Genomic DNA, 27531 nt, shown 5'->3' on the forward strand with positions numbered 1-27531 from the left:
ACCTTGTGTGAAAGTTTCACGATCAAGCTTGCCAATCCCAGATTTCGCAATGTCGCCACCAGCCAAACTGGATCTGGGGGTCGACCTCTTCGACGACGACGACCAAAAAACATTTTTTTGGGCTGATTGCGACATTGGACTTGAAACTTTCACACAAGGTGCTGTTGGCCAAGCCGAGCCCATTGCTCTATTAAAAACCCCACATTTCATTGTAAAGTTTGGAGATACAGGCACGTTTATGTTTACCTATGCTGTAAGCGTGATGGAGTTGCTTTTTCCTAGTGGATGGTGTCGGCTGCATTAACGGAAAGATGAAGAGCTGAGTGACACGGCACGTGGTGGTTACACAGGCACGTCCTTGACAGGTTGCTACACAAATGGATGATGATGATGATTGCCTTTTGTGAAGGTATGTAAGTAAACAGCATCCAATAATGAAGGTGTCTCAAGGTATGCATCACATTTGCATGTATATGTAAAAAGATACGTATACATATTGAATGGGTCACTCATCCTGAAACTCAATGGAGGGATCACTTCACTATTTCTCTTCTCAAGCTCATCCCACTTGCCACTACTCCTTATTGTATCACAAAAGCCATATACTTCTTGCATGACCGATAACCGGACCCGCCTTTACCATTCCATCTTCGGACCAAGAGTATGTAATCCACAAGCTAGCAAAGTCCAAGCGTGTAATAAGTAAACAATGCTTTATTTCACCTAGCTATCTTGCTACATTGCCACCACCATCGTCGTAGTCGTCCTCCGTCATCATTCCTACTCGTACTCGTCACCAATCGTCAATCTCATCCGTCACACCAACATCCAAAAATACACAAGTTGAAAAGAATGGGATCTTGCAGGCTTCCTTTTGAATCTCGTTGTCGTTATCATTGCCATTGTTGTGGATGAGGTGATCATCGTAATCGACAATTGTTGTGAATGTCGTTATCATCGTAATCGCCATTGGTGTGTATGTGGTAATCATCGTAATCGTCGTCTCTATAAATAAGAAAGCAAGCAAGTTAGACCATATGATGCCGGGAATGATGACGATTTGGTATACTGTTAGGCCATCCTCTCAAAGGAAGAAAGCAAATCAGGAGGAATTCACAAACCAAATCACCACCATACGAGCAACGTCGGGCAATCCCTTGTCTTTGAGAAAGCACTGCACGAATCACACAAGGCCAGTTCGATCCATGGCAAGGAAGGACATCACTTACGTAGAGTCCAGGCTCATAGTTGTCCTCATTCATTCTCTCCAAAGAAAGAATGATCCCCAATCCTTCCAATCATTTTCCCACCTCATGAAAAGAAATCCTCAAGGGAAAGAACGAGCCTATCACGAGAAGAGCGTGTTGGTTAAACACATTCACAAGCTGTTGCAAATCCCCTTTTACCTCAACACGGTGACCATGCTCTTCCAAAAACCCATCGTCATCGACCCATCCTCAACTCAACGCAGGCCCGTAGAGCCCTGGACGCGTTGCAAGAAGATTTTCCAGCACACTTGGCTAGTGTAGAGCGACGCAGCGGCCACTTGATATAGGCTGGGGTTTGAACCCAAAGGTGTGATGTATAAATGATGCAATGATTGTTCCCATCAAAACTCACCACAAACTCCTCTTCTCACTCTCACCATGGACTTTACTCGCGAACTGGTCTCCAGCGCTTCTTCCATTCTGGATATAGACATCGCCTACAGTCGTTTATTTCCCTACAAAAACCGATCCCGATTGTTGCAATGCAATGCATGAATGAAGATCTTCTGATTTTAAGCGAAAAGGAGGGTACAACGTCCCACAAAGCTTCACAGCTGTTGAGTAAATGGAGTAAATGGAAGTAAGATATAGTAAGTGGACCGTATATTGATGCATGTTGAAACAAAGTGTAATTCTTCCTTGTCTCTATAGCCATCGACGAAAGATGCAAGCACATCACATTCTTCCGTACGCCCTCGATCTCCTCTTCCCGATAGTAAGTTGATCCATATGCAGTATAGGCTGTAGGTAACGATATCATATTCTATGCATTAGGAGGGGAACATGATGATGATGCTGTACACAACGATGGATCTGAAATCAAGGCAAGTATAGAAATGAAAGGAGTATTCACGGACCATGTGGCTGACAGGCGCAATGATAGATACAACGTGAACGTTACGTTGTCCTCAAGAAGATTGGTGCGGGTGGATCAAGCGAATCTTTCAAGTGTATTCAAAGCAACGTGAATCGAACTTTGCTATGAAATGTGTCAAAATCAACAACATCGACGACTCGGCTATCGAGGGATATAAAGACGAGGTCCCATTACTTTGCAAATTTCGCCGGGAGGATCGTATTGCTCACCTATATCAACATGCTATCGTAAAGTCAGAGAAGATGATCTATATGGTAGGATTGGGTACAAAGATATGCTGGATGAAGGAGAGATTAACCGACACATTTGTTCAGGTGCTCGAACTAGGTCGATCGATTTTGAGCATGTGTTGGCGAAGCGCAAAAATCAACCTCCAGATTATCACTTTATACGACATTATTGGCATCAAGTAAGTTGCATTGCTAAGAGCAAATGATTACTTGATCTGATACGTGGTAAATCTAGATGCTGGAAGCTGTGGCTACTATACATCAAGAGAACATCGTGCATTCTGACCTCAAACCTGGCAATTTTATCCTCGTCGATGACACACTGAAGTTGATTGATTTTGGTCTAGCGAAAGCTATAGAGGACCTCCATTTAGAACCGTAATCCTAGAAAAAAGATACATAAACGGGTTATTGAGAAAGTAGCTGTATTACATGCTTTATTGTAGTAATCGAATTAGTGAGAAACTTTGAGAGTCAACTTGAGCGCCTGTTCGAATAAGGTCCCATCGCATGACAGCTGATAAAATGCACTTGAGTTGTAGATGGGAGTTGTGATGTAGCTCGTTTGATGCATAACAATGAGCAAGGATATGGGTGGTGTATGAGAGGCTCAAACAGGCGGAAATGGTGGGGTGGGATGGGGTGCAAGAAAAAACTCACCAAGAGGTGTGATGAAGGGCAGCAATGTCCACGTGATCACATGGTTGATCCATAAAGGTGTGTATTACTGACCCAGCTGGTGTCACTTTTCTAACAAAAGATACACAAGGAGGGACTAGTAGTTGTTCATACTGATCGAGGTATATAAATGTGTGTATTCACAAGAGTAACTATAGGAAGCAGGGTGGCTGTATCAAGTTAATTGTTCGATAACTCCATCATGCAGCAACGGGTGGGACAACATGTCAACAAGCACGTCGTTGATTGGTCTAACAAACTATACCCCGCTCCTCGGGACAATGGTACATTCATGCATTGAAAACGCCTTCATTATTATCAAGGTATCCATATAAAAGGAAAAAGTCAAATACAATGATAAAATACGGTAATGGGGCGTTGCAGTTAGCTATGTGACAATGATTGGGTAATGGGATGGGAATGAAAAGGTGTTGTGTAGGGGTCTTTGGAAGCAATGTGTGACCAATCCTTTTGGGTGCATGCGTGTGTGTGGATATCATTGTTTGTTCCAGTGGTGGTGGTGGATGCAAGTTAAACCGTTTCTCTCTCTTCCTTTTACCTTTTCTTACTGGTTGCCATCACCCTCTCACCGCACACATGAGTATAACCGACATTGACGTTCCGAAAGGCTCCATTCTCGAGTCCGATTCACCTGATCCTAGGCTGCTTAATGTTGAGCGTTTGCAAACCAGGTATGGCAACAATGCATGTCAATGGGGATTGACTTTACACACCTACTCAAAAAGCTATACTTTAGCGACTATCGCACGCAAACATGGAAGAATGGCCTTGGTGAAACCTCAGAGATCTACATCCATCCACCAGACAAGGACTTCAAATCGGATGCTTTCTTTTGGCGTCTCAGCAAGCACGTTATCGAAGCCAACTGTAACTTTTCAGTGTTTCCAGGATACGAATGGTAGGATACAACAAACATTGGTGGGAGCGAGTGATGTCTCATGCTAATGATTCGATATATGTATAGCACGACCATTGTGTTACCCAATCAAGGCAAGAGGAAGAACTCTACCATTCTTTTGAATCACAAAGGCGAGGAAATGTCTACAACAGTCAAGCCGCTTTTCCCATACACTTGGAATGGATCATGGTATGCATGCATGCGTGTGTGTGCGTGTGTGTGGGAGTGGAAAAAAGTGATCTCACGTGATGCTAATGTTGATTGGCTGATGATCTATCTATAGGCCTACGAGTTGTCAAGTGTCCAATCCACCTGTCAGCAACCTCCAATTTGTGATCAACAGAAAGCAAGGAACGGCTCAATTCAACATTGAAAAGATTGGTCAGCCGGTTTCCAATGAAAGTGGCGAATCGGGCAAGAACCTGCTACTTGGCACCTTTGCAATCTTGTACGTGGTGGAAGGAAACGTGCGAATTGAATTGGATGAGAATCATCTCAATGGATGCGTGCATACGCTCAACGAAGGCCAAACCTTGTTCATTGAGCGGGATGAAGAAGCAAGTCCAACCAGTATTCTTGTGAAGCCTTGTGACAAGTCTGGCACGGTGGGTCATCCTGATCTTGGTATGTCATAAATCATGCATGTGATATGTGATGAAGCCACTAACAAATCTATCTATCACTTTAGACGCAACTTTTATCACCATTCAAGTGGCTGAATCCAAAAAGGCACCCAGCAGCATTGGAGACAATATCATGATTCCACCGACAATGCCAATACCACCCGAGCTAGGAGGACCAAGACGGCCATTACGACGAAGAAGTTCTCTTGTTGTCTATGATGAGCAGCCTATTCAAAATCTAAAGGAAAAGGCACATGGATACGTGGTACCCGAACCACAAGGCGAATTGGAGACCAATTTACGTGCCCCAGGTTTGCCATCCGTGGATGAAGGCATGCGACGTGATAGCATTGCAATGCTGCAAGGGACATTTGATAAGACACAATTGTATACGCCACCCACTTTTGCCTTGATGCCACAAGATACAGATGTTCCACCTCCTGTGGTGCGTGATCGCTTGGTCATTGAAGAATTCCCGCTCAATACTATCAGCACAGCATGGATTAAAATGGTAAAACAAGGTCTAAGTGAGTGGATAAGATTACCAGCCATTGTTTGCAGAGGATCCAAGGATGGGTAAGTTTTATTAAACTGAAATTGATGGGTTCATTAACATGTTATTATTGTTAGCCCTGTCGTTGGTATTACAGCCGCCCTTCATGGAAATGAGCTGAATGGTGTACCATGTATTCATCGGTAAGCAATGCCTTAAGAAGAATAGCATAAGCATTAACTCATTTATCTTTATAGTGTGGTATCAGAAATTGATGTCAAGAATCTAAGTGGTACGGTTGTCGCGATTCCTTGCGTCAATATGGTTGGCTATCTTCAATTCAAGCGCGAGTATGCTGATGGCCGTGATCTAAATCGGCTCTTCCCCGGAAAAGAGGATGGATTCTCTTCACAAGTTTACTGCTACCAGCTGATGAACAAGGTCATTTCCCAATTCAATTACCTCATTGATCTTCACACGGCTAGCTTTGGGCGTATCAATTCATACTATGTTCGTGCGGATATGGTAAGCATTAACGGATCGAGTAAAAGTGAGATGTATGCTCACTCGTTCTTTTTGTATAGAATGATCCAGGATCGGCATTATTGGCTCACTTGCAGCAACCCCAGATTGTGCTTCACAACTCAGGACAAGATGGTAATAAGAAAAAGGCATCGATCAGCAATGTAGGATACTGATGACACAAAACCAAACAGGCACATTGCGATCTGCAGCTGCAGCACGTGGTATCAAGGCTATCACTGTCGAGATTGGCAATCCACAACTCTTCCAAAATCAGTATATACAGGTAAAAGGAATAAGGTTTTGTTACATCCATCAGCAATAATAATGGCGTTTCTATTATAGTGGTCCTACATGGGCGTCATGCGTATTTTGGATCATCTTGAAATGTTCCCCCTGGATAATGACACACCCAAAGATGAAAGAAGTAGTGGTCCTCCAAACACTGTGCTTTGTTCCAAAGGCTTTTGGGTAAGTATTCTTGACAATGAACGAGGAGGAGGAGAAGAAGAAGAAGAAGCTGACCTACCCTAATGGACTTAGATCTATACAAAGACGGGTGGTGTTCTCGAAGTTTATCCAGGTGTCAATACCATTATTCGCAAAGGAGATCTTATGGCACGGATCAAGAATATCTTTGGCAATGTGGTCGATGAATACGTAGCACCTTGTAGTGGTATCGTGATTGGTCGCAGCTCAAATCCAGTTGCCATGTCAGGCGATCGCATTTTGCATTTGGGCGTGATTAAAAGAAAGGGAGAAGTACTTCCAAAGGAAGCCAAGGAAAACTATTAGCAGCATAGTAGTAGGATGGGAAGAATAAAGATGATCATAGGCTCTTTGTAACAAAAGAAAATGAATGAATTGCTTGAATCAAAGTGATTGAATGATTGGCAACCTCAAGGAGGAGGAGGAGGAGGAGAGAAGAGGGTTGTGACCAAAGGTCTGGTATCGATTTTTTAATATGGATGTATGCCATTGAGCAAGTTTGTACAACAAACTAAGAAACAATGAAAGCTTTTTGATTATGCCACGAGGACCCGTTTCTTGAAGCAAAAATACATAGTCAATCCACCTGTTAATGCACCAACAACAACGGGGAATGCAGGGCAATCACGTAAAAATACGGGCACACCCCATAAGAATTCAGCTAGTGTTGGCATACGCGTGGACGTTTTGCTAGTGCTTGCATCTTGCACAAAGTGGTAGCCCTGCATCCACAAGAGTTTGCTAAATGCTTGCAGCGTTTCGGTTTCTGTAATGAGTTTGAGCGATACAATGTGCCGGATTAATACGGTTTCGAGTGTTCCAAGCACCGCAGTGATATACGCATGGTCATGCCGACTGGTAGTTTTGCTGCTGGTGGTGGTATTTTTGTCACTGCTAGCCACCCATTTCAGGTAGTTGAAAAACCTACCCCGTTTACGTCATGTTGATTAGCCCATCTCCATCTCCCTCTTTATGCCTATTCTTTTGATCTGTTACCGGTTATCATAGGGGCCCGTCATGATTCTCCCCAAGTAGCGTCGTAAGGATTCGTTGCCAAGCTTCATATCTTCATCAATGGAAAAGTGCAAAGATAGTTGACTCCGAACAGCATCAATCATTGTATCGATTTGAGGAGCAAGCTTGGTAGCTGCATTTTGAAGTACTTTAACGTCTTGACTAGCTGAAACATACGCGTGCAAAAAAAAACATGTAAGCTTGTTGGCTCAAAGAAAGGGGCAATCGACGTGTATTACGTACTGAAATTGAGACGTGCTGCAAGTGCATCCATTTGGTTCAATTCGATGGCATCAGCGTTTGACGTAGTGGTAGTGGTTGTTGCTGTTTGCATTGTGAGGGTGATATGTGTGTGTGGGAGGAGGAGGAGACGAGCTTAAAAAAGTATGAAGGAAACAGGAACAAAGCGGATACAGGCTGTACTTTGCTGTCTTAAAAATAAATGGCACCCCGCTGATTCGGGAAAAGTACCATGCGCCATTTTCCAAATCTGAAGCCCAAGCCTGCCATTCATATTATCCCCGGACGGACTCACAAGATGCGAGCCAAGAACATGCCAATGCCATTTGTATCCATATATCCGCCTAATTGCTTGACGAATGCTTGTACACTCTTCATTAACATGTTTTCATCCTTATCTGAAAATAACACATTTGCCGTAATAATTCCTTGCACTACCTAGTCTAGAACAAATGAAAAGCTATATGCTGGTTTCACACGGGATGATCGGCAATGCTTTGCCCTTTCATTGCACTGGCTCTCATACCAACACCTGATGCATGTGCTTCCACTGGGGTCACTTGTGACACCATATTGCATGCATTTCCAAGGATTCATGCATAGGCCCGGTTTGTTTTTCCATATCAACATCCCTTCGTCGCTATTGGTGTTTGATATAGCAAGCGATATCTACATCATGTATATAAAAATATGGTGCCAAAGCATCACCTGGAATAGCCAACAATATTTGACATCTATACTTTAAGTTTGTCCTTCCTTATATAAACTTGATTTTGTGATGGATCGCATCGAAAACCAGCGATCGTACAACCCTGTTTTCTTTATTGCTTACTACTGCTTATGGCTCCCAACACATATACATCTGCACTCATCTTATAGTTTCATTCGTGGTGTTTATTGTAACAGAAGATGGGGCTACATCCGATCATGTGCTTTCTACGCAGCCAGCATGCTTGCTATTACGAATGATCCAAAGCGCCGTCATCACCTTTAGCGGTGGTGTCATTCATAGCCGAGTGTTACGTAAGTGAGATTATCTTTTGCATCGAAAAGCACAAGTTGTGAACGCTGTATCGACTTGGTATCCTTTGCAAGAAAGGCTGTCATAAAATGAGATATGGTGTAACATCCAATATGGATCAAGGCTGGTAGTGTGTGTAATGGTTGAAACTCTTAAGTACATGATAGCCAAGGCTGCTTTATTTACTACTGGAAAGACAAGGAATATTCTAAAATATGACCATATCGAGCTGTGATGCTATTCATGGGTCTAACAACGATAAGAGAAAACCATTGATACCTATTTTCAAGATGAAAGCAAACAAGGAGTCAGTGGCATTGGGTACCTCTCATGGACAAGTAGCTATGCTGCTGGAGATCGATTTGACTTTTGCATGAAAGAAAAGTGTTGTAGTCGTGTGGTAAAGTCTCTGGGCATAATCGTCTCCAAGGCAACGTGTTTCCATCCTTCCATCCTCCAAGACAACGTTCTCTCGACATGCTGCATATCTGAGGAACAACCCTTTACGTCAACATCTTGTCGTATCACGTTGTGTGTTCGTATAGCATGCGTCGTAGCTGGCAATCCTCATGTGGAACTCGAGAAGGACGCGATAAAAGACGTTCGTTTTCTCTTGACGATGAATGACTGCAAAGGAAGATGCCGGAAAGAACGACGCCATTGCAACAATACCGATCGACCTTATATGCTGAATGGACTCGTCCCTATGTTGATTGATGTTGTCTGTTGAAGCAATGCAGAAGGCTGATATGGTACCCCAAGTCATGCAGGATCATGGTAAGTTGTGTGCGAGAGAGAGAGAAAGTGAATACCCCTCCTCACATTTTACAACCAGCTCCATATTAAGTAGATGACCTACCAAAATTACATGCATCACACCATCGCATTTGTTGTTGATTCCAATACACAATGAGACAAAGGTTTATCCCGCTTCCTATTACGTTGGCTGTTGCTTTCTGATCTATGACAAAAAGATAACAACATGGTAACATGATGGCAGAGGTGAAAGTGTGGTTTATTAGTGGCAAGTGACACGCGATCAATGGATCATTATTGTCTGCCCAAAAGTATACAAGAAGTGTGAATCATGCAAAGGAGATGAAAAACCCCGTATGGGCAAGGGAAAAAAGATGATGAGAGCTTTGGCCTGGCAACATGCATGGTGGTTCATGCGGGAATGAAGCTACAAGAGGAGGATAAGTATAAGGGTATATTTTTTTGTTCTTTTGATCTTTTCTGCTTTTTTTTTCGTTCTTTCTTCTTTTTTGAATAAATATAAGGGGATAAGGTATGCAAAGGGTGGTCATGCATCAGCGGATGATGTGGAGGATGGGGGATGGTCCGTGCGGAGCCATTGTAGGTATTGGGCACCAAGATTTGCACCATCAGGCTTATCTTCATGAGGGTGGCAGCGTTGATCGATCTCGGAGAGAACATCCGTGAGCGGAGGCTAATGAGTTTCCCAGAAGGAAATGATGTGTTGTTTGCGAGGGCGAGTGGAAGGGAGCTTGTTGAGGAGGTGGTCGATTGGATTTGGTTGAGCATCATGGAGGACTTGTAAGCGGGTGGCAACATCCAAGCAAGTATAGAGGTGGCGACGACTTGTGTGATCATCACCACATATACAAGCAGTTGGTTTCCCTGGTAACCATCCCATACGCCAACGTAACAAGCGGCTTCTTTCTCTTGCAGTCATAGGTAGGAACAAAATGGGATCCAGAGTCAAAGTGAGACGAAGGAAAGAGAGCATAACACCAGAGTGAGGGTCATCACGCATTTCCATAAAGCGATCTAAACGCATCTTTTTAATGGTGGTCTTGAGAGTACGTCGATCGGCTTCTTGTGGAGGAGGTGGTAAATGGCTCCAAATGGTGTTGGTGGTCGTTAGCTTGTGCCATAGGTGGACGTGGCTGTTGGAGATGAGAGGCTTCATGATGGGTAAGAGAGCATCATCAGGGAGGGAGAAAGCACGGACGAGAAATTTGGCACCAAGGTTGGTAACACGATCCTGCATTGTTGGAAGGTTGGCCATATGACGGAAAGCTTTTGTTGATGATTTGCTATGTCCGCCAAAAATCCAACGTAAACATTGGTCTTGTGCTTGTTCGAGCTTTTTGAGTTGGCCTTTGGTGGAAGGTGTGATAGCCAATCCATATTCCATCTTTGGTCGGATGAATTGTTGGTAAAGGCGTATCGCAAGAAGGCGAGGGAGACCACGAGGATTGCAACCCAATGTTTCAAGTGTTCGCATTGCTGCAATAGTTGAACTTGTGTTGCGTTGGATTAGGAGATAAGGATCCACACGAGTACCGTTGTTGAAAGGGATACCCAAATAGGAAAAGGAGTCAGCTGTTGGTATAGGTTGATTGTAGAGGGTGAGAGGTGTTGCGTGACCCATACCAGATGCATTGATAACAACACATTTAGCAGGGTTCCAGCGATAGCCGAGTTGGTAGGAGTGGGCTTCAGCTATTGAGAGTAAGTGAGGCATGGTGATGGAATCGGCAATCAAAACAACATCATCTGCATATAGTAAGCAATTCATCCACAGACCACTTACCGACCGATACAGAGGGCGCACAGGCACAAAGTCATCATCAAAGGGTGGAAGGGAGTCTAAATTACGGAGGGCATTGGGGAGCGAATTGATGTATAACGGATATAAATGTGGAGAGAGAATGGAGCCTTGGAAGGACACCAGTAGCAGGATGAAAGGAATCTGAGGTAGCACCAGAGAGCAAGACTTGAATAGAGACATCATCAAACAAGCTGCGGAGGAGACCAAGTAAAGGATAAGATGCACGAGTTTCCAGTTCACGCCAAATAATATTGCGATCAACGGTATCGTAGGCACTCTTAATGTCCAGGAAAACAAGGATGGGGTTGCGGTTGTTGTTGATGATACGGTGCCGTTGGGCAAGTTCATGTAAGCATAGAGCTTGATCCATTGCACTACGTTGAGGTCTAAAGCCACCTTGAGCGAGATCCAATGGCGGTGATGATTCATGCAAGGGGATGCGGAGGCATTGTTCCATTACCTTGCATAGCATGGATATCATCCTTATGGGGCGATAGCTAGCAGCATCTGTGGGTTCACCTTTTTTGTAAATAGGCACCACTTGTGCTAATCTCCAGGATGATGGCGTCATAGACCATTTCCAGCAAAGTTGAAAAAGTAAAGCAAGTGGAGGAGCAATGATATCGGAAACAGGTGCAAGCATTTCAGCTCTTAGGTGATCAACACCAGGAGCCTTCCTGCGAGCAGCATGTTCGATAGCCTCTTTGACTTCAAACATAGAGAAAGGGTGATGGCCATCAATGGGGGGTAGACGTTTGTATAAATACAGGACTTGTCGACGAGTCGACAACGTCGGTCTTTTTCCACCGGATCTCTGTTGACTGTAAGTAAGACGATTTTCATGCATGTGGGATTAAAGCCGATAGGGTGCGCTTATGCATCAAAGGTGATAAAGTATAAGATTCGATATTTGTTTGCTTTAGAAAGAAGAAAGGGGTATCTGTTCCTATCAATCAACTCTGTGCACTATATCAGGGCGGATGATAAAACTTTTCTACCAATAGCAAGCTGTATGATAATGGTTGTAACGGCTGAGTTGTCGCGTGTGATGATCCATGCTTGCATACTTGTCATTTGTGGGACCCTACCCAGAACGTTATTGATAGGCCTATACTGGATACGATCAACCACCTTGTTGAGTACTTGCCTTGACTTTTAAATAACATCCATAGCTTACTGCTCGATAGCAGACAAAGCTGGCGGTAAGCTGGGGATCATGTAGAGGATACAAAGGTACACACCAAAGTTGATCTCTACAAGAAGGGTGTAAGAAAATGCTACATGATGGATAAAACATGTACTTACTGAAGATAATGGCAGAGAAGGAGGAGTAGGACAATGCAAGCATAAAGGAACGTAAAAGACTACAAGAAGTGAGAATGAGATGATGTTTGGATTCTGTTGCCAGAAGTCAACTTACCATTGATATGACATCTTCTTCTTGGTTGAGTTGCTATCGTGAAGCTTGTGCTCGGCGAGTCATAGACATATGCATGAGGATCTCGCCGTAATTGTAAGCGTTGCGATGTTGGCTCATGGTAGATCATGACGATGTTTCAATCAGTGATGGCAGATGTTGTACGCCATTTACCGAGCAATTCGACCCTTTTTGCTTGATAGACATTCATCATCTCTACGTGCTATTGTGATTGCTGCTGGATTGATACGTTGGCGAATTCGTTGGAACAAGTGTATCGAAGCATTGGCTGCATTGCTGGCTATACAAGCTATCGTCTGCATACTGTCGCTTTGGCACAAAGACGCTTGAAGAATGTTGAAGTTGTCGTTTATCTCGTAGTTGAGTCCATCCCCAAAAGGCAGATCCATTGCTGATAAAGAGTACTCATCGCAGCTGCTGTCAACGACATGTCCACTCGACGACGTAATGTCCATTAGCTAATGGCACCCACATGTTCATGGTTGCTTGCATCAATGACACCTCGCTACTTGTTGATAGCGTTAAGCACAATAGCTCGCAATAAAACAATAAACAAAAGTGTACTTACTTGAACGTCTGAGGAGAGGTATTCATTTCATGCATCGCGGCTTGATTGAAAGAAGTGTAAATTTAGTAGGCATGCTTCATTTCTTTATGCCTTACATGTTACATCATCCTTGACCACGTCCCAAAATAACAATTTGGCCCAAGATTGAGAAACCTAGACAAGGAACAGGGCATCATCGTATCACATCTAAGATGTCACTTTAGCAACTCACGGAAGGAAATGCGAAGAGTGAACACCCTATACCAAGACAATGAATCGGTCCACATGTCGGCTCCATGGATACGTAATGAAAGACAAGTGTGGATGCCGTATGCAATTAAACATGAGATACGATAGGCAATATGCCTTTGCTTTTTACGTTCTTGCATAGGCGTTGTGGTATCCAAGGTAGTTTCTAGAAAGGATGAGTAAGCGGAGATGGGATCTACCTTAGCTGTGACTTAAGTTGAAAAGTATATAAGGACACGATGTTCAATAAAGGATCCCCATCATTCAGTCTCACAGTACTTTTATTGTTATCTTTGCTATCACTCCCCTACCAACACCACAGGCGTGAGGGGTGTGGCTGTTAACGCAAATATAAAAAGGGGATGTGATTGATTTCCGTATAAGAATTACGACCACCCCGCCATACATCTATGCTCATACGATGTGTTGTGTATCCCCATCCTCATAAAGCATCATCTATAACAAAAGACAATCATGCAAGACTGAGTACGTCGGAGCTTGACCACCGTGATCGATTCAAATACAGTAATGAAATCTCTTTTGATCCAAATTAATCCTGCCCATCTTCCCATTGACCTTTACGAAGCTTACCACCGCATTCACACATGCCTCCGCTACACACTGATATCACGAAAGGTATGCCATTCATGTCATTTTTGATTTTTCAATTAGGAAATTTTGCGGTTTATATATTCACTCAAACATTAAAAAATATAGAAGAAGAAGATGGTAACATGGCCGAGTTGGTCTAAGGCGCCAGACTCAAGTTCTGGTCTCGCAAGAGGCGTGAGTTCGAATCTCACTGTTACCAAGCCTTGAATAGGCTTGATTCTTCCTTTTGTTTTTTTGATTTTGGGGTTGATCACGTGATGTGTTGGTCGTTGTTGTTATGTTTAGATATCATTTGGTTCCATAGAATAAGATGGCGTGCAGGTTCCTGTAAAATAATAACTAAGGACAATGCGTAAACGTGTAAACGTATTACTTCATAGTAAGTAGCGTTAAGTCATTCAAAAGTTAACGGGCGAAGCGGTCAGCTTTACTTATTATTGCGGGTTTATTCAGCATCATAAGGAAGACATAAAGGTATCTGTATCTCTAAATTCTACAATCAACGCTGAGTGTCTTTAATAGAATAGAGTTCCCCACCTCGTGAAAATTGCACCACACAAGATTCTTTGATCCCGCCGAGCAACTTTGTTCTATTAAAGAGCCCACGCTCGATCGTCTTTGTGTTTTACATATGCTTTAGTAGACGAGATGCTATATGTAAAGTAGACTTTGTTTATTGTCAAGTAGCTAGATCCTAATACAGCCATGGATGCAGAGGACCGTGTTTGTGGAACACAACCGATTTTGCAGGATTGGAACTGTCGGTGCATGTAGATACTTGTACACTATTCAGGAAGAGCTCATAAATGCAGCTAGCACCCCATTCCTCCCATTCACCTCTGTTGTCCAATCCAATGCATATGAAAGATTACCCTGCTCCAGCCCAACATGCCCATCATTCAACTTTTCTTGATTCGAGCTGACCTGGTAGTAAAGCAATGGCTGTTGTTGGGTCATCATTATCATGTAAAGTGTGAAATGACACACACCCTTTTGCTATACGTGAAGATAATTTCTTTTATTTACGTGTACCTATGGTCTATCATGAGGGTGATGATGATGACGATGGGTGGATGGTGTGTGTGGGGTCATTGAGTGGCCTCAGTGTAATAGCAGTAGGGGATTTAAACTTGGGGGAGAGCAGCTCCACGACTTGAGACAACGCTTTCTCTTCTCTTTCTCCCTCCTCTGCTTTTACTCCATTCACGACCATTGCGATCAAGGTAATGTACTATAAAGGTATGCTCTTGTTGGTTGTGACGTATTAATGTAGTTCTGAACATGCATAGGCAGGGAGTGAGCCGTGTCCAAGTGCTGAGGAATGAGCGTGGTTGGTGGTTGGTGGTTGCCATGGCGATATCGTTGCTTCCTCTTGTTCGTTGCTATTCCCACTTTATGCTTGGTGTCAACAGGTACATTCAGAGCACAATGTTGCAGCAGAACTTGCTCCATTGACGTGTTAGCTTGTATAGATGGCTGGTTTGGCGTCTTTCGGTTTCCAGTAACCAACAACAAAGGGTCTCTATGTATATGGAAAAGGCAAGTGCAATGAAATGGGCGTTTACTGTATGTGTGTGCTAATAATGAATTGAATAGGTTTCTTTGGTCAGGCAATGCAATTTGGGGCATCATCATCATCATCATCATCCCTTTGGGTTCAAGTCCCAGCCTGTATCAAATGGCCGCTGCGTCGCTCTGCACTAGCCAAGTGTGCTGGAAAAGCTTCTTGGAACGCATCCAGGGCTCTATAGGCCTGCGTTGAGTTGATGGGTTGACGACGATGGGTTTTTGGAAGAGCATGGTCACCGCGTTGAGGTAAAAGGGGATTTGCAACAGCTTGACATCAGTGCGAACCAACACGCTCTTCTCGTGGTAGGCTCGTTCTTTCTCTTGAGGATTTCTTTTCATGAGGTGGGAAATGATTGGAAGGATTGGGGATCATTCTTTCTTTGGAGAGGATGAATGAGGACAACTATGAGCCTGGCCTTGCGTGATTCGTGCAGCGCTTTCTCAAGAACAAGGGATCGCCCGATGTTGCTGGTATGGTGGTGATCTCGTTTGTGAATTCCTTCTGATTTGCTTTCTTCCTTTGAGAGGATCGCCTAACGGTATACCAAGTCGTCATCATTCCCGGTATCAGATGGTCTAACTTGCCTGCTTTCTTATTTATATAGACGACGATTACGATGATCACCCCATCCACAACAATGACAATGATAACGACAGCGAGATTCAAAAGGAAGTCTGCAAGATCCCATTCTTTTCAACTTGTGTGTTTTTGATATTGGAATGACGGATGAGATTGACGACTGGTGACGAGTGCGAGTACGAATGATGACGGAGGACGACTACGACGATGGTGGTGGCAATGTACAGTAGCAAGATAGCTAGATGAAATAAAGCATTGTTTATTTATTACACGCTTGTTGGAGTTTGCTAGCTTGTGGATTACATACTATTGCTTCCAAGATGGAATAATAAAGGTGGTCCGGTTAACGATCATGCAAGAAGTAGATGGCTTTTGTGATACAATAAGGAGGAGTGGGAAGCGGGATGAGCTTGAGAAGAGAAAAAGTGAAGAGATCCCTCCATTGAGTTTCAGGATGAGTGTAGACCCATTCAATATGTATACGTATCTTTTTACATATACAAATTGGTTTATGCAGCTCGACTTTCTTCTACATGCAAATGTGATGCATACCTTGACACACCTTCATGGTTGGATGCTGTTTACTTACGTATCTTCACAAAAGGCAATCATCATCATCATCCATTTTTGTAGCAACCTGTCAAGGACGCATTTGTGTAACCACCACGTGCGGTTTCACTCAGCTCTTTATCTTTCCGTTAATGCAGCTGACACCATCCACTAGGAAAAAGCAACTCCATCACGCTTACAGCATAGGTAAAATATAGAGGTGTCTGTATCTCTAAACTTTGCAATCAAATGTGGGGGTCTTTAATAGAACAAAACTGCTCGGCAAGGTGCAACGAATCAGTGTGCGAGTTTCACGATCGAGGTGGGCAACCCCAGATTTCGCAAATGTCGCCACCAGCCAAAGTGGGTCGACCTCTTGAATTTTTTTTTTTCACGACGAGCAAAATGAAACCATGGTGACAGGACCTAGCAACCATGACACTGTAGGCCACAAATAACCTCGACACGTGATACCCGAGCATGTTTAAACGCCGTTTGCAAGAAATAAAGCAGGTGCAAGAATCCGCAGCCGCCTCTTTTTCTCTCGGGAATCACTACGCGCACCAAAAATGTAGGCATGGAAATAACGTAACCCAGCAACCAACCAAACAAACATGTCTCTCATCAATCGTCATTGACCATGCGCGCACCACTTTTGCTATCCCATGTCATCTGCATTCATCCAACCTTGACCATGCACGCACCAATTTTACTCCATCATCTCGCACACTATTACATATATTATCAATTCATCCAACCTGCTCGCACCACCACTCTACTAACAATGCTTTGATACATCGTGTGTTGTATTCTATGGTGAGCTTTCAACCATTATATGCATAGTAGGAAACAAATTGCACATGAACAGGGATATAAAATAAGGTGCGTGCGAGATGAAGGCATAAAACAGGTGCGTGCATGGTCAAGGTTGGATGAATGCAGATGACATGGGATAGCAAAAGTGGTGCGCGCATGGTCAATGACGATTGATGAGAGACATGTTTATTTGGTTGGTTGCTGGGTTACGTTACTGCCATGCCTACATTTTTGGTGCGCGCGTAGTAATTCCCATAGAACAACTTTAAAAGCTCGATCTTTTATTTTCAATCATCACTCTTTTTGCCTTTCAAAACAGCCCATTTTTGGACCTTGTTGGTAATATAATCTTGGACCTTGCAATCCTTTTGCTCGACAGACACCTTTTCTGGTAGCTTCTTATCAAGTTCTTGATAGGCTGAGAATTGGAGCACAAAGAAATCAAGTTGACATTCATCAAAGCTCCAGCCTTCGTCATCCACACGTACACAGCCATTGTGCTTTTTGCCATCAGGGAGCTTGAGACCATCGAGGTCCTTGACATACAAGGTTGTGCCACGCTTAAGATCGTTGGATGCCACGCTCACCCAAGGATCAAGGGCGATATCGTCATCGGAGCCAATACCATAAGGGTCCTTCTTGCGGTCGACTTCCATGAATTTATCTTTGCCTTCATCCAAATTGACCATGATTCCGCTTTTGAGCAAACCAGTGCCTTCCATTTGGAATTTCTATAGTGCATGCATTGATGTTAGGTATACCAGTAGGGCAATCATATGGGACAAGAAGAAGTACTCACGTCATAGGTCGTCTTGGATACCTTGGCAATGGTCTTGCCGCTCTTGGTCTTGAGCTTCTTCGTCTTTGATCCTGACAAGGTGACACTATCGCCATCATTGGTCATATCCTTGTCGCCTTCTTTGGGGATCCAGTATCTATGGAAACATTCTAATAAGTCATCATGGCCATCATTAAGGAATAGTAGCAGCTTCACATACTGTGTCAATTTGGCATGCTTGTAGCAGCTCTTTAGACCACGCTTTTCTTGCTGAACAGGGGCTGCCAGAGCCGAGAGAGTGAAAAAAGAGAGTGCGAGGAGGGCAATGTTGCTGAATTTCATAATGAATGGGATGGGATCAATGTAGATGATGATGTGAGTGAGTGAGAGAGAACCTGCTCAAATGATGCGTAATGTACAACAAAATGAAGGGGTGGGGTAGGAGAAAAAGATGTTGTTCCTGACAACGATTCCTTGATGATGAGATGACAACTACCAACATGTCAACAGCTCATGTATTTATACCTGTCGAATTGCCATGTGTAACCTAGTGATTACACAAAACGCGGCGGATGTGGTCACCGTCCCGAATTTCATTATCATGCATAAAAACAAAGTGGCCCTTTTTCCACATGGATGATTCAATTTGTGGTTATTACGCACTCCTTGTCACCCACAGCACACACATGTGGGCCCTGGAACCTAACCTCTTGTTTAATGCATGGTAAATATGCAAGGTAACCTTGCTGTTAATCGATTATCCGAAGCCAATGCGTCGTTCCATGTACACCACTGACCACAAAAATGGAGCGAGCTTTGTAGCAAGGACTGAGTTTACAGAATCCATTTCTTTTGGAAATCATTTGATTTGCCCATAATGGGATCTTTTTGACATCATCTTTAATGAATCGGTGGTTCATTCAAAGAAAGATAATGAAATGCCTACTAGGTCACCTGCTTATTCGGGGGAAGTACCGGTTGGATCAGCGCTTCGAATGGGCATGATGGTTGTTGTACAGAATTTCTTTTAGGGAGGGATCTTTTCACCAAAACAAGAGGTCCAATTGTCTTAATTGCTTTTTCTAGTGAATGCGGTGGTGAATTGATATTTGTCAAACAAAAGAAAAGAAGATTCTGTTGTCAGCAGGAGCAGCTGATCATCCGCACGTAAACAACCATTTAGCAGTTTTTTCCTTTTAGCGTAGTGTAGGAGTGACAACATCATGAAGAAGAATGAACACCACAGTCATTATTATTGATAATAGCTATAAATGACGAATAATAGGGTCAAGTTGAAACAAAGCACGAGGCGAGGGGGGTTTGGGTGGGGAGGAGGAGATGGGAACATAAGATCATTGTCAATGTACATACATAAAGAAGGCATCCATGGATGAGAAAATGTGGCATAGTGGATATCATTGGATGTGTGTCTTAGCGATATTGGTGTGTGCTATAGCAGCTAGCTGTAGCCGGTTTTTGATTCCGCGACCTTTGTGAGGCCTGGACTTTCTCTTCTTTTGTGCCTGTAATAGCGAACGCATATAGACGTCGTTGACCCAAGCCCACCACCACCACCACCCTCTTTTGCATCACCCTCTCCTCCTAATTACAACAACAGCATGGCAGCACGCTTTACGCTGGCGAGTGGCCTTACCAGCAAAGTCAACGCGTTTTCAGCCTACTTGTCCACCTTTTCAAAACGATCGCTGTCATTACTAGCACTCTTCACCATCACCATCTCGGTCATATTCCTTTATTCATCCAATTCACCCAACTTTCTATCAACAACACCAGATGGCTTTCGCTTTGGACGCAATGAATCACATCTACTCTCACCAGGAGTGTACGACTGTGGGCACAAGTGTCTCAGGCCCAAAGTGGAACAACTTGAGCCAAAACAGATTTGGGAAGCATGTCTCGATCCCGGTGTTGTACCTGAATACTATCTCAGTGTGGTCATGGTTTCCAGGAACGACAATTATGGTGGCGAGCAGTTTCATCGACTACAAAACGCTATCGACAGCACCTTTTTAATGGCTGAAGAAACCAAGACCCCGATTGAATTGTTACTCATTGAATGGAATCCACCCGTGGGTCGTCGTCGAATTCGTGATGTGTATCGGTATGTGCATTGAAGCGAGAGGAGAAAGCATAAGCTAAGAATCATTTCATAGTTTTCGACGATCTTCGTATTTGACCTATCGTATCATTACCGTTTCCCGAGAAATTCATGAGGCATTGCATGGTGGTGGTAAAGAGGGATCAAAGATTTACGAGTTTGAAGGCAAGAATGTGGGTATTCGGTTTGCAAGAGGCGAGTTTATTGTTTGCACCAATCAAGGTAAGGGGGTTCTCTTGCATAAAGCATCTTGCATTTGACTAATCTTTATTTGGGTTGATAGATGACATCTGGTCCCGCAACATGTATAATGCCATCATTTCACGTGTATGGCGTAAAAAGGTCTTTTATACTCAATTCCAAGATAGCCATATTCCGTGAGTATCTCTTACCACCTATTGCCCATATCACCTATTAACCACGTTATAACAGGTATCAAAACTTGCCATCCACCCTCGTCAAGCTTACCAACTTTGCCACAGACGACCAAATTCTTGAAGCATGCCCTCATGACCGATATGAACGAGGCCAATTTCAACTTACTCCTCACAAGGAACTCGACACACAAAACTTTTTGGAGATCACCAATGAAGCTAGCGACTTTACTTTGGCACATCGTGATACATGGAAAATGACCCATGGCTATCGGGAAACAGGAGCGAGATCATGGATGGATATGGAATTGTTATTGACGGCCAGCTGGACACTTGACATCCCCATCAATTACAGCCCAGAGCCTTTTACTTGTCATCAGCAACACGAAAAGGTTCCTCATCCCAACACGAAGGAGGACAACCAAGGCGTCGATGTGGGTCGGATGATGAATGGAGAAGAGATACATATGAACAAGGAAGATGAATGGGGTCTGCAAACCATTGATTTATGGTCGCATGATCTTCAATGCGAAGTATTTCGCGGAGGTATTGGGATGTAGTAGTAGTAGCAGTAGTAGTAGTAGATATCCCCGCACCATTTATATAAATCACACATATACATTTTAATACAACCACATACACACAATGCATATATATTTCTAGATTTATGTGATCACAGTAGGCTCGGTACGTCCGGTAAACTTGACAAGTTGTGACAAATCGAGAGCAACGTCAATGAGAGATTTCAATGCTTGTTGGGTATCAGCAGCGTATTCGGATGCATCATTGGAGTACTTTTCAACATAAAGACGCACCGTAGCACCTGATGAACCAGTGCCAGAGAGACGAATGACCACACGGGAACCATCAGCAAAGACAATACGGATACCCTGCTTTTGAGATACGCTGCCATCGATAGGATCATTGTAGGAAAAGTCATCTGCTTGTGCAACAGTAAAAGCACCCAAAGTCTTGCCAGGCAATTCATTCTTCTCAATCATACCACGGAGATGGGATACCATTTCCTCAGCACCCTTACCATCCACTTCTTCATAATCATATCTAATGTCGCATGTTCACACTTCAGCATTGGTATTCCTTTTAGCCTCATTGTTATTTACCTTGAGAAGAAGTTACGGCCATAAATTTGATAATGTGCTTGAAGAACATCTTGTACACCCGATCCAGGTTTGGTCTTGTTAACATGGGCCAAAATACTCAACCATGCTATAGATTCAAGATCGTTAATACGCCGAGTTTGTTGTAGTAGTACAATGACTTACCAAGCACTGCCCATAAACCATCCTTTTCACGCACGTGATCAGATCCTGTTCCAAAAGATTCTTCGCCACAAATAGAGCAACGACCAGCATCCATAAGGTTACCAAAGAACTTCCATCCCGTGGGAACTTCAAAGTATTCGAGGTTTTGTTTCTTGGCCACCAAATCCAAGGCTTGTGATGTAGGCATACTTCTTGCCAAGCCGTGCACGCCATTGTTGCGGAAGTAAGGGATGGCATCCTTGGCATAGTGGGCAATGATAGCAACACTATCACTTGGGGTGACGAAAGCATTCTTGCCGATAATCATGTTGCGATCACCATCACCATCGGAAGCAGCACCAAAATCGATACCTTCCTTGTTGACGCGATCCACCAAATCATGTGCATAGGTCAAGTTGGGATCAGGGTGTTCTCCACCAAAGTCGGGTAAGGGGGTGCATCGCATCACACTGGATTGTGGGAGACCCAATTCCTCCACAAAGATACGTTGACCATAAGGACCGGTGACTAAAGAATAATGGGGGAGGGAGAGAGAGAGAAGATCAATATCGTGCAACGTTACGCTTTCGGATAATTTTACCTCCATTCATGCCATCAAACAACATGGTGAAATCCTTGTTAGTGGCAAAGAACTCCTTGATGGCACCAAAGTCAAAGATAGTCTTCATCAAATCGACATAGGCATCCACGCTATCAATGATATCGACTTGCATACCACCCACAGTCTGAGAACCAAGTGCAGAGAAATCCACCTAAATAGATGACATATTTAGTAACATTACATTACACCAAGATGTATGCACACTCTCTCTCGCTCTCTTTTTCTTCCCCCAACAATCTTTTTTGTTGAGATACCTTGGGAACATTCGTGGCCATCTTGATTTCAGTGATCGTCTTTGTGAGCTCATAGATCTTGTTGGTGACATTCTCAGGAGCAGGTCCACCACTGGCAATGTTGTACTTGATACCAAAGTCGTTTTCGGGACCACCAGGGTTATGAGAAGCGGTCAACAAGATACCACCGGTTGCATTGAGTTGGCGGATAAGATTGGAAACGGCTGGGGTTGACAAGATACCATTGCGACCCACCACAAGCTTGGATACCTACACAAGAAAAGCAACAGCGTTGGTGATCATGATAGCTTCGTGATAGTGATAGTGATAGCAACTTACACCTGCAGCAACACTGAGTTTGACAATGATCTGGAGGACCTCATCAGAATAAAAACGACCATCGCCACCCACGACAAGAACAGCTCCTTCAGCAGGAATGGCATTCAGAATGGCTTGAATGAAGTTTTCAGTATAGTTGGGTTGTTGAAAGACTTTGACCTTCTTGCGAAGACCAGAGGTGCCTGGTTTTTGGCCGTCAAAGGGTTGAGTGGGCACTGACTGGATATCGAGAACCATTTGGAAAATAGCGGAGAGGAGAGAAAGAGAGCAACGAACGCGGTTCTGGGTTCAATCCATGCTACTAAATAAAGCAGCCAACAACGATCCCTGGATTTCCTGGCCATGCGGAGATCAAGCACAGACGAAGCTTTTTGCTTACCTACGCAACTTATGTAATCTTTTCTTCCGAACATACCGATCCGAGGAACGATAATGAGAGTATTCAATAGGTGCCATTCTCGCTATCTAACGAATCAATTACTATCTTGATCACCCAAAGATAGGGTTAATTGTTCTATTATCAAGTCACTATGCTACTCTTTGTCTTCCATCACCACCCTAGCCTACTACTTTTATTACTATTACCCTCAAGGATTAAGTTTTACAACCTCTATAGCTATGAGCGATGGCTTTTTTAATTACATAGAACCCAAGGAGGATAATAAAATGGGGTCTCACGCGTTGTCGGCAGGGTGTATACATGTATCCTAGTGATAAAGTTGTCATGGAAACCATCATCACATCTCATATTATTGCCACATGGATGGTATTGCCTTCATCTTTATTGATTGTTGCTAATGCTCCTACTACTACGTCAATGGTGTCATGGTGGGGGGCAAGGTCATGTGAAATGGGCATTATCATGTGCACAGGAGAAGGCTATATTTGATTGGCTGCGTTTGGTGCTTGAGATGACGAGGCTGCATGATGTGAGTGACCACCCCACTTGTTCCGCTTTTCTTCTTTTACTCTTCAACCTTTATCCTGCAACATGTCCGTACGAGACGTCTACAGCAATATTTATTCAACGTTCCACTCCATGCGAGAGTACCTGGCTCCAGTCCTGAAGCATTCGAAATTCAAAGAAACAGGATGTCTTACTCCTGAAGAAGTAGGTGTTCTTCCCCAATGACGAATCCGCAGCCAAAGAGTGTCCCATTGCTAACGTCTCCATGTCGAAATCAGTTTATTGCTGCTGGTGAATTCCTTGTGTACAAGTGTCCTACTTGGTCATGGTAGATAGAGCTTTGCTTGGATGGGTACATGTGCCTGGAGGTGGTATTTACATGCATCTATTAGGGAAGGAGGATTGCCTGAGAAACGTCGAGATTATCTTCCCAATGATAAGCAGTTCTTGGTCACTCGAAATGGTTAGTAAATATACTACAATGAAAGGAAAACATGGTATTGATATGATCATCATAGTGCCATGTGTACGCCGTGCCAAGCAAATGGAATACACAGCCGACGAGGATGATGTGAAACAAGTTGACAATGATGAAAAGGATGAGGATGGTTGGATGTATACTCATAGTTCAAGAGGTAAGTAAACATTGTTGAGGGCTCCTTCATCCTATGACATTAATCACACGTCGTCGTCGTTGTTGTTGTAGAAACCAAGACAATGGACGAGATAGCTCAGATCATCATGGATGAAGAGGAGGAAATCAAAAACAGTTTGGACAAGCTGGATCTGGACAAGGACAAAGAGATGCCACTCGAAGCGATTCCTGACATTGATGATATTCCCGGTATTGATGATGAAGATGACCAAGTCGTTGAAGAAGATGATCCTGCAAGTATTACAATGACAAGCCAATCCACGCAACACGGTACTAATACTCTCTCTTTTTCAGGCTACAGCTGCTCCTGCTACGACGAGTACAGAAGATGATGGCGCAAAGTAAGAAGGATCATCAAAAGAGGGGAAGGAGGAGGACATTGGGTATTCATGCACATTGTGGATAGTGATAAGATCTTGCAAGTGCGGACCTATGACGTCTTTATTACTTATGACAAGTACTATCAAACACCCCGAATGTGGCTCTTTGGTTATGACGAGGTATGTATGCATAATGGATGTTATTAGAGCGTCGTAAGATTGACATGTTATTCTATAGCAACGTCGTCCATTACCTTCCAGCCGTGTATTTGAAGATGTGGCTCAAGATTATGTGAAGAAAACAGTGACGATTGACACCCATCCGCATCTCAATATGAATCTGGCTTCGATTCATCCATGTCGTCACGCGGAAGTGATGAAGAAGATTATTGAGCGAATGGGTGACGGAGTCTCGGCCGGTCTTGCGGAGAAGGATCAAGAGGCTGGTATTCGTGTAGATCAGTAAGTTTTTCTTTTTTGGGGATGAAAAACCTGAGCCCAGCCGTGGATGACTGATTAACATATGTCATTATGCAGATATCTTATTATCTTTCTCAAATTTATGAGCTCGGTGGTCCCGACAATTGATTACGATCATACCATAAGCACCTGAAGATGATAAACCCTTTTCGTTTGTAGCAAGGAGCATATAATATATATATAAACGTGTGTGTGTGTGACTGATGTAAATGTATACTAGTAGATTTAGCCTTAACAAATTATTACATGGACATTGTGCGTGTGTGGTTGTGTGTGAAAGAACTATTTACAGATGCAAAGGATGAGGAGGTGGTGGTGTTGGGGGGATTGTATACTAGGAATGTAATTGAAAGCAAGGGAATATGGCAAAGATGGTTTACGAGGTGGTAGTTGTGGTGGTAGCAGCAAGGGATTCTGGGCTGCAACCATAATGCAGGACCTGGTGCAATGTTTTCTTTAACACGGATGGAACGATAGGTTTACTGATGCATCCATTCTACAAATTACCAAATTAATGATCAGGGAAAAACAAATACGAGTGGTGATCCATTAACTTACCATGCCAGCTTGTGCATATGAACGTTTCCAATCAGGCGAGTCATTGGTAGTGACGGCGACGATAGGGACACTGCGGTTCTGGACCAAGATGTGGTATTCGTTTGATGCTCGGATATGTCGGGCCGTTTCCATACCATTCAACAAGGGCATATCAATGTCCAACAAGATGAGATCGTATACATTGGTATGCATCATTTCCAATGCCTTGACTCCATTCTTGGCAAAATGCAGCTGGTGAATGGTATCGCCCATATGTATTTTTAGAATACGCGCCAGTACTTGGAGGTTGACATGGTTGTCGTCGACGAGCAAAGCCGTGATTCGTCCAGCCAAGGCGCTCCTTGTACGACGTGGCATACACGAATAGAAAGGAGAATCATCAGTGCTGTTGTTGTTGTACTTGTTTGCAACAACAGGAATAGATGATAATGATGATGATGGGTAAGGTGGAGGTGTAGCCAATGGAGGACTCAATGGTGATGCTACATCAGGTGTACTTGGTGAAAGAAGAGGTGGTGGTGGCATAATGGTGGTGGTATCATAGGAAGAAGACGAAGATGATGATGCATGGCTGATAGCAGTAGAGGATGAAGCCAATGGCGAGGATGGAGATGGTGGTGGCATGATAAGTTGTGAATAGCGTTGAAATGGTGGTCGTTGTTGTGAAGAACGTCGTCGATGATGCTGTGATCGTTTATTGCTGTTACCATTGGATGATGATGATGTTGTCGTTGAAGTAGACTCATCATTGGAACGTCGACGATGATGTTGCTGAAAAAGGGAGGAACCTGTTGAGGCTCTCCGGCCATTGTAGCCAAAATAATCCAATGTGTATACGATTGTGAATATAAGAAAAAGAAAAAAAGTAACAAAAAATGAATGAATGATCTTGGATGGAACACTCTTTATAGGAAAAGACCAGGGAACGCGCGCCTTGTGACACATGGCGCGACCTTGGGGTCGAAGGGCACATTCGAGACTCAGAATGCGCGCGTAAATCTTCTTGTTATTTACATGGAGTCCGATCCATTTACCAACAACGCTTTCCAATGCTACTCTGCTGATATCTTTCAACCAGTAAATGATGGCCTTTTTATAATGAGGAAATGGAAAAGATCATTTCTATCATTGGATGAAGAAATAGAACGACTTTTTTTTGTATTTCCAAAAGATGGATTTCTCTCTCAAGTTGGGTCAACGACGAATGATTGGCCATGCATGCAACATTGATCACAAATGTAATTAGTGGCTGCCCAGACCCACAACCAGCTTGGGCTCGTCGCCCTGTGTTACCTGCATCTTCACCGGTATAGCCCATTCTAGTCAAGCGGGTATTCACTTTTATGGATAGCCATTGTTGCTTGTTGTTTATTCCCATTCACAACATGTGCATCGAACCTGGATTGTTCTATCACATTCATCCAAATAAAAAGTATCATTTCTGCCAAGAACCCACACACACACACACACGCACACTCCCAATCGAGATTCTGAATAAGGCACAATGCAATGTTGGTGGTAGTGGTGGTGTACAAGAACAAACCCAATGTTTACCTCCCGCTATTGCTCAGC

At 43.5% G+C, this 27531-nt stretch overlaps 10 protein-coding genes and 1 non-coding gene across 11 annotated transcripts; 5 read left to right on the plus strand and 6 right to left on the minus strand.

Annotated features, from left to right (window-relative positions):
* Positions 1-1646: 1646 nt before the first annotated feature.
* Positions 1647-2757, plus strand: O0I10_009220 (uncharacterized protein; the record flags this gene model as incomplete). Its single annotated transcript, XM_058489217.1, has 6 exons — positions 1647-1667; positions 1920-1983; positions 2043-2232; positions 2305-2399; positions 2460-2554; positions 2611-2757. The coding sequence occupies 6 exons, from the start codon at positions 1647-1649 to the stop codon at positions 2755-2757; spliced, it is 612 nt and encodes a 203-aa protein (XP_058339928.1).
* An 893-nt stretch (positions 2758-3650) lies between these two features.
* O0I10_009221 (uncharacterized protein) lies at positions 3651-6405 on the plus strand (the record flags this gene model as incomplete). Its single annotated transcript, XM_058489218.1, has 11 exons — positions 3651-3745; positions 3811-3972; positions 4039-4161; positions 4256-4596; positions 4661-5171; positions 5226-5291; positions 5346-5613; positions 5673-5745; positions 5805-5896; positions 5956-6081; positions 6154-6405. The coding sequence occupies 11 exons, from the start codon at positions 3651-3653 to the stop codon at positions 6403-6405; spliced, it is 2109 nt and encodes a 702-aa protein (XP_058339929.1).
* A 230-nt stretch (positions 6406-6635) lies between these two features.
* O0I10_009222 (uncharacterized protein) lies at positions 6636-7447 on the minus strand (the record flags this gene model as incomplete). Its single annotated transcript, XM_058489219.1, has 3 exons — positions 6636-7023; positions 7096-7279; positions 7357-7447. 3 exons carry the CDS (start codon positions 7445-7447, stop codon positions 6636-6638), a joined length of 663 nt encoding a protein of 220 aa, XP_058339930.1.
* Positions 7448-9677: 2230 nt separating this feature from the next.
* Positions 9678-10865, minus strand: O0I10_009223 (uncharacterized protein; the record flags this gene model as incomplete). The annotated part of the gene is made up of 2 exons (XM_058489220.1): positions 9678-9769; positions 10001-10865. 2 exons carry the CDS (start codon positions 10863-10865, stop codon positions 9678-9680), a joined length of 957 nt encoding a protein of 318 aa, XP_058339931.1.
* A 130-nt stretch (positions 10866-10995) lies between these two features.
* On the minus strand, positions 10996-11409 carry O0I10_009224 (uncharacterized protein; the record flags this gene model as incomplete). The annotated part of the gene is made up of 1 exon (XM_058489221.1): positions 10996-11409. The coding sequence occupies one exon, from the start codon at positions 11407-11409 to the stop codon at positions 10996-10998; it is 414 nt and encodes a 137-aa protein (XP_058339932.1).
* Positions 11410-13914: 2505 nt separating this feature from the next.
* Positions 13915-13997, plus strand: O0I10_009225. Its single transcript has one exon. It is a non-coding gene; the product is annotated as a tRNA-Leu (tRNA).
* Positions 13998-17599: 3602 nt separating this feature from the next.
* Positions 17600-18432, minus strand: O0I10_009226 (uncharacterized protein; the record flags this gene model as incomplete). The annotated part of the gene is made up of 3 exons (XM_058489222.1): positions 17600-18043; positions 18112-18247; positions 18311-18432. The coding sequence occupies 3 exons, from the start codon at positions 18430-18432 to the stop codon at positions 17600-17602; spliced, it is 702 nt and encodes a 233-aa protein (XP_058339933.1).
* A 1277-nt stretch (positions 18433-19709) lies between these two features.
* Positions 19710-21143, plus strand: O0I10_009227 (uncharacterized protein; the record flags this gene model as incomplete). The annotated part of the gene is made up of 4 exons (XM_058489223.1): positions 19710-20212; positions 20265-20431; positions 20493-20586; positions 20642-21143. The coding sequence occupies 4 exons, from the start codon at positions 19710-19712 to the stop codon at positions 21141-21143; spliced, it is 1266 nt and encodes a 421-aa protein (XP_058339934.1).
* Positions 21144-21248: 105 nt separating this feature from the next.
* O0I10_009228 (uncharacterized protein) lies at positions 21249-23276 on the minus strand (the record flags this gene model as incomplete). The annotated part of the gene is made up of 6 exons (XM_058489224.1): positions 21249-21645; positions 21705-21810; positions 21867-22373; positions 22447-22618; positions 22722-22970; positions 23040-23276. 6 exons carry the CDS (start codon positions 23274-23276, stop codon positions 21249-21251), a joined length of 1668 nt encoding a protein of 555 aa, XP_058339935.1.
* Positions 23277-24030: 754 nt separating this feature from the next.
* On the plus strand, positions 24031-25534 carry O0I10_009229 (uncharacterized protein; the record flags this gene model as incomplete). The annotated part of the gene is made up of 9 exons (XM_058489225.1): positions 24031-24150; positions 24225-24274; positions 24339-24409; positions 24465-24581; positions 24653-24834; positions 24896-24942; positions 25008-25101; positions 25160-25383; positions 25459-25534. 9 exons carry the CDS (start codon positions 24031-24033, stop codon positions 25532-25534), a joined length of 981 nt encoding a protein of 326 aa, XP_058339936.1.
* Positions 25535-25777: 243 nt separating this feature from the next.
* Positions 25778-26583, minus strand: O0I10_009230 (uncharacterized protein; the record flags this gene model as incomplete). Its single annotated transcript, XM_058489226.1, has 2 exons — positions 25778-25897; positions 25960-26583. The coding sequence occupies 2 exons, from the start codon at positions 26581-26583 to the stop codon at positions 25778-25780; spliced, it is 744 nt and encodes a 247-aa protein (XP_058339937.1).
* Positions 26584-27531: the final 948 nt, after the last annotated feature.

Source organism: Lichtheimia ornata (assembly GCF_029851405.1).
Source record: "Lichtheimia ornata isolate CBS 291.66 chromosome Unknown scaffold00053, whole genome shotgun sequence".
Lineage (NCBI taxonomy): Eukaryota > Fungi > Mucoromycota > Mucoromycetes > Mucorales > Lichtheimiaceae > Lichtheimia > Lichtheimia ornata.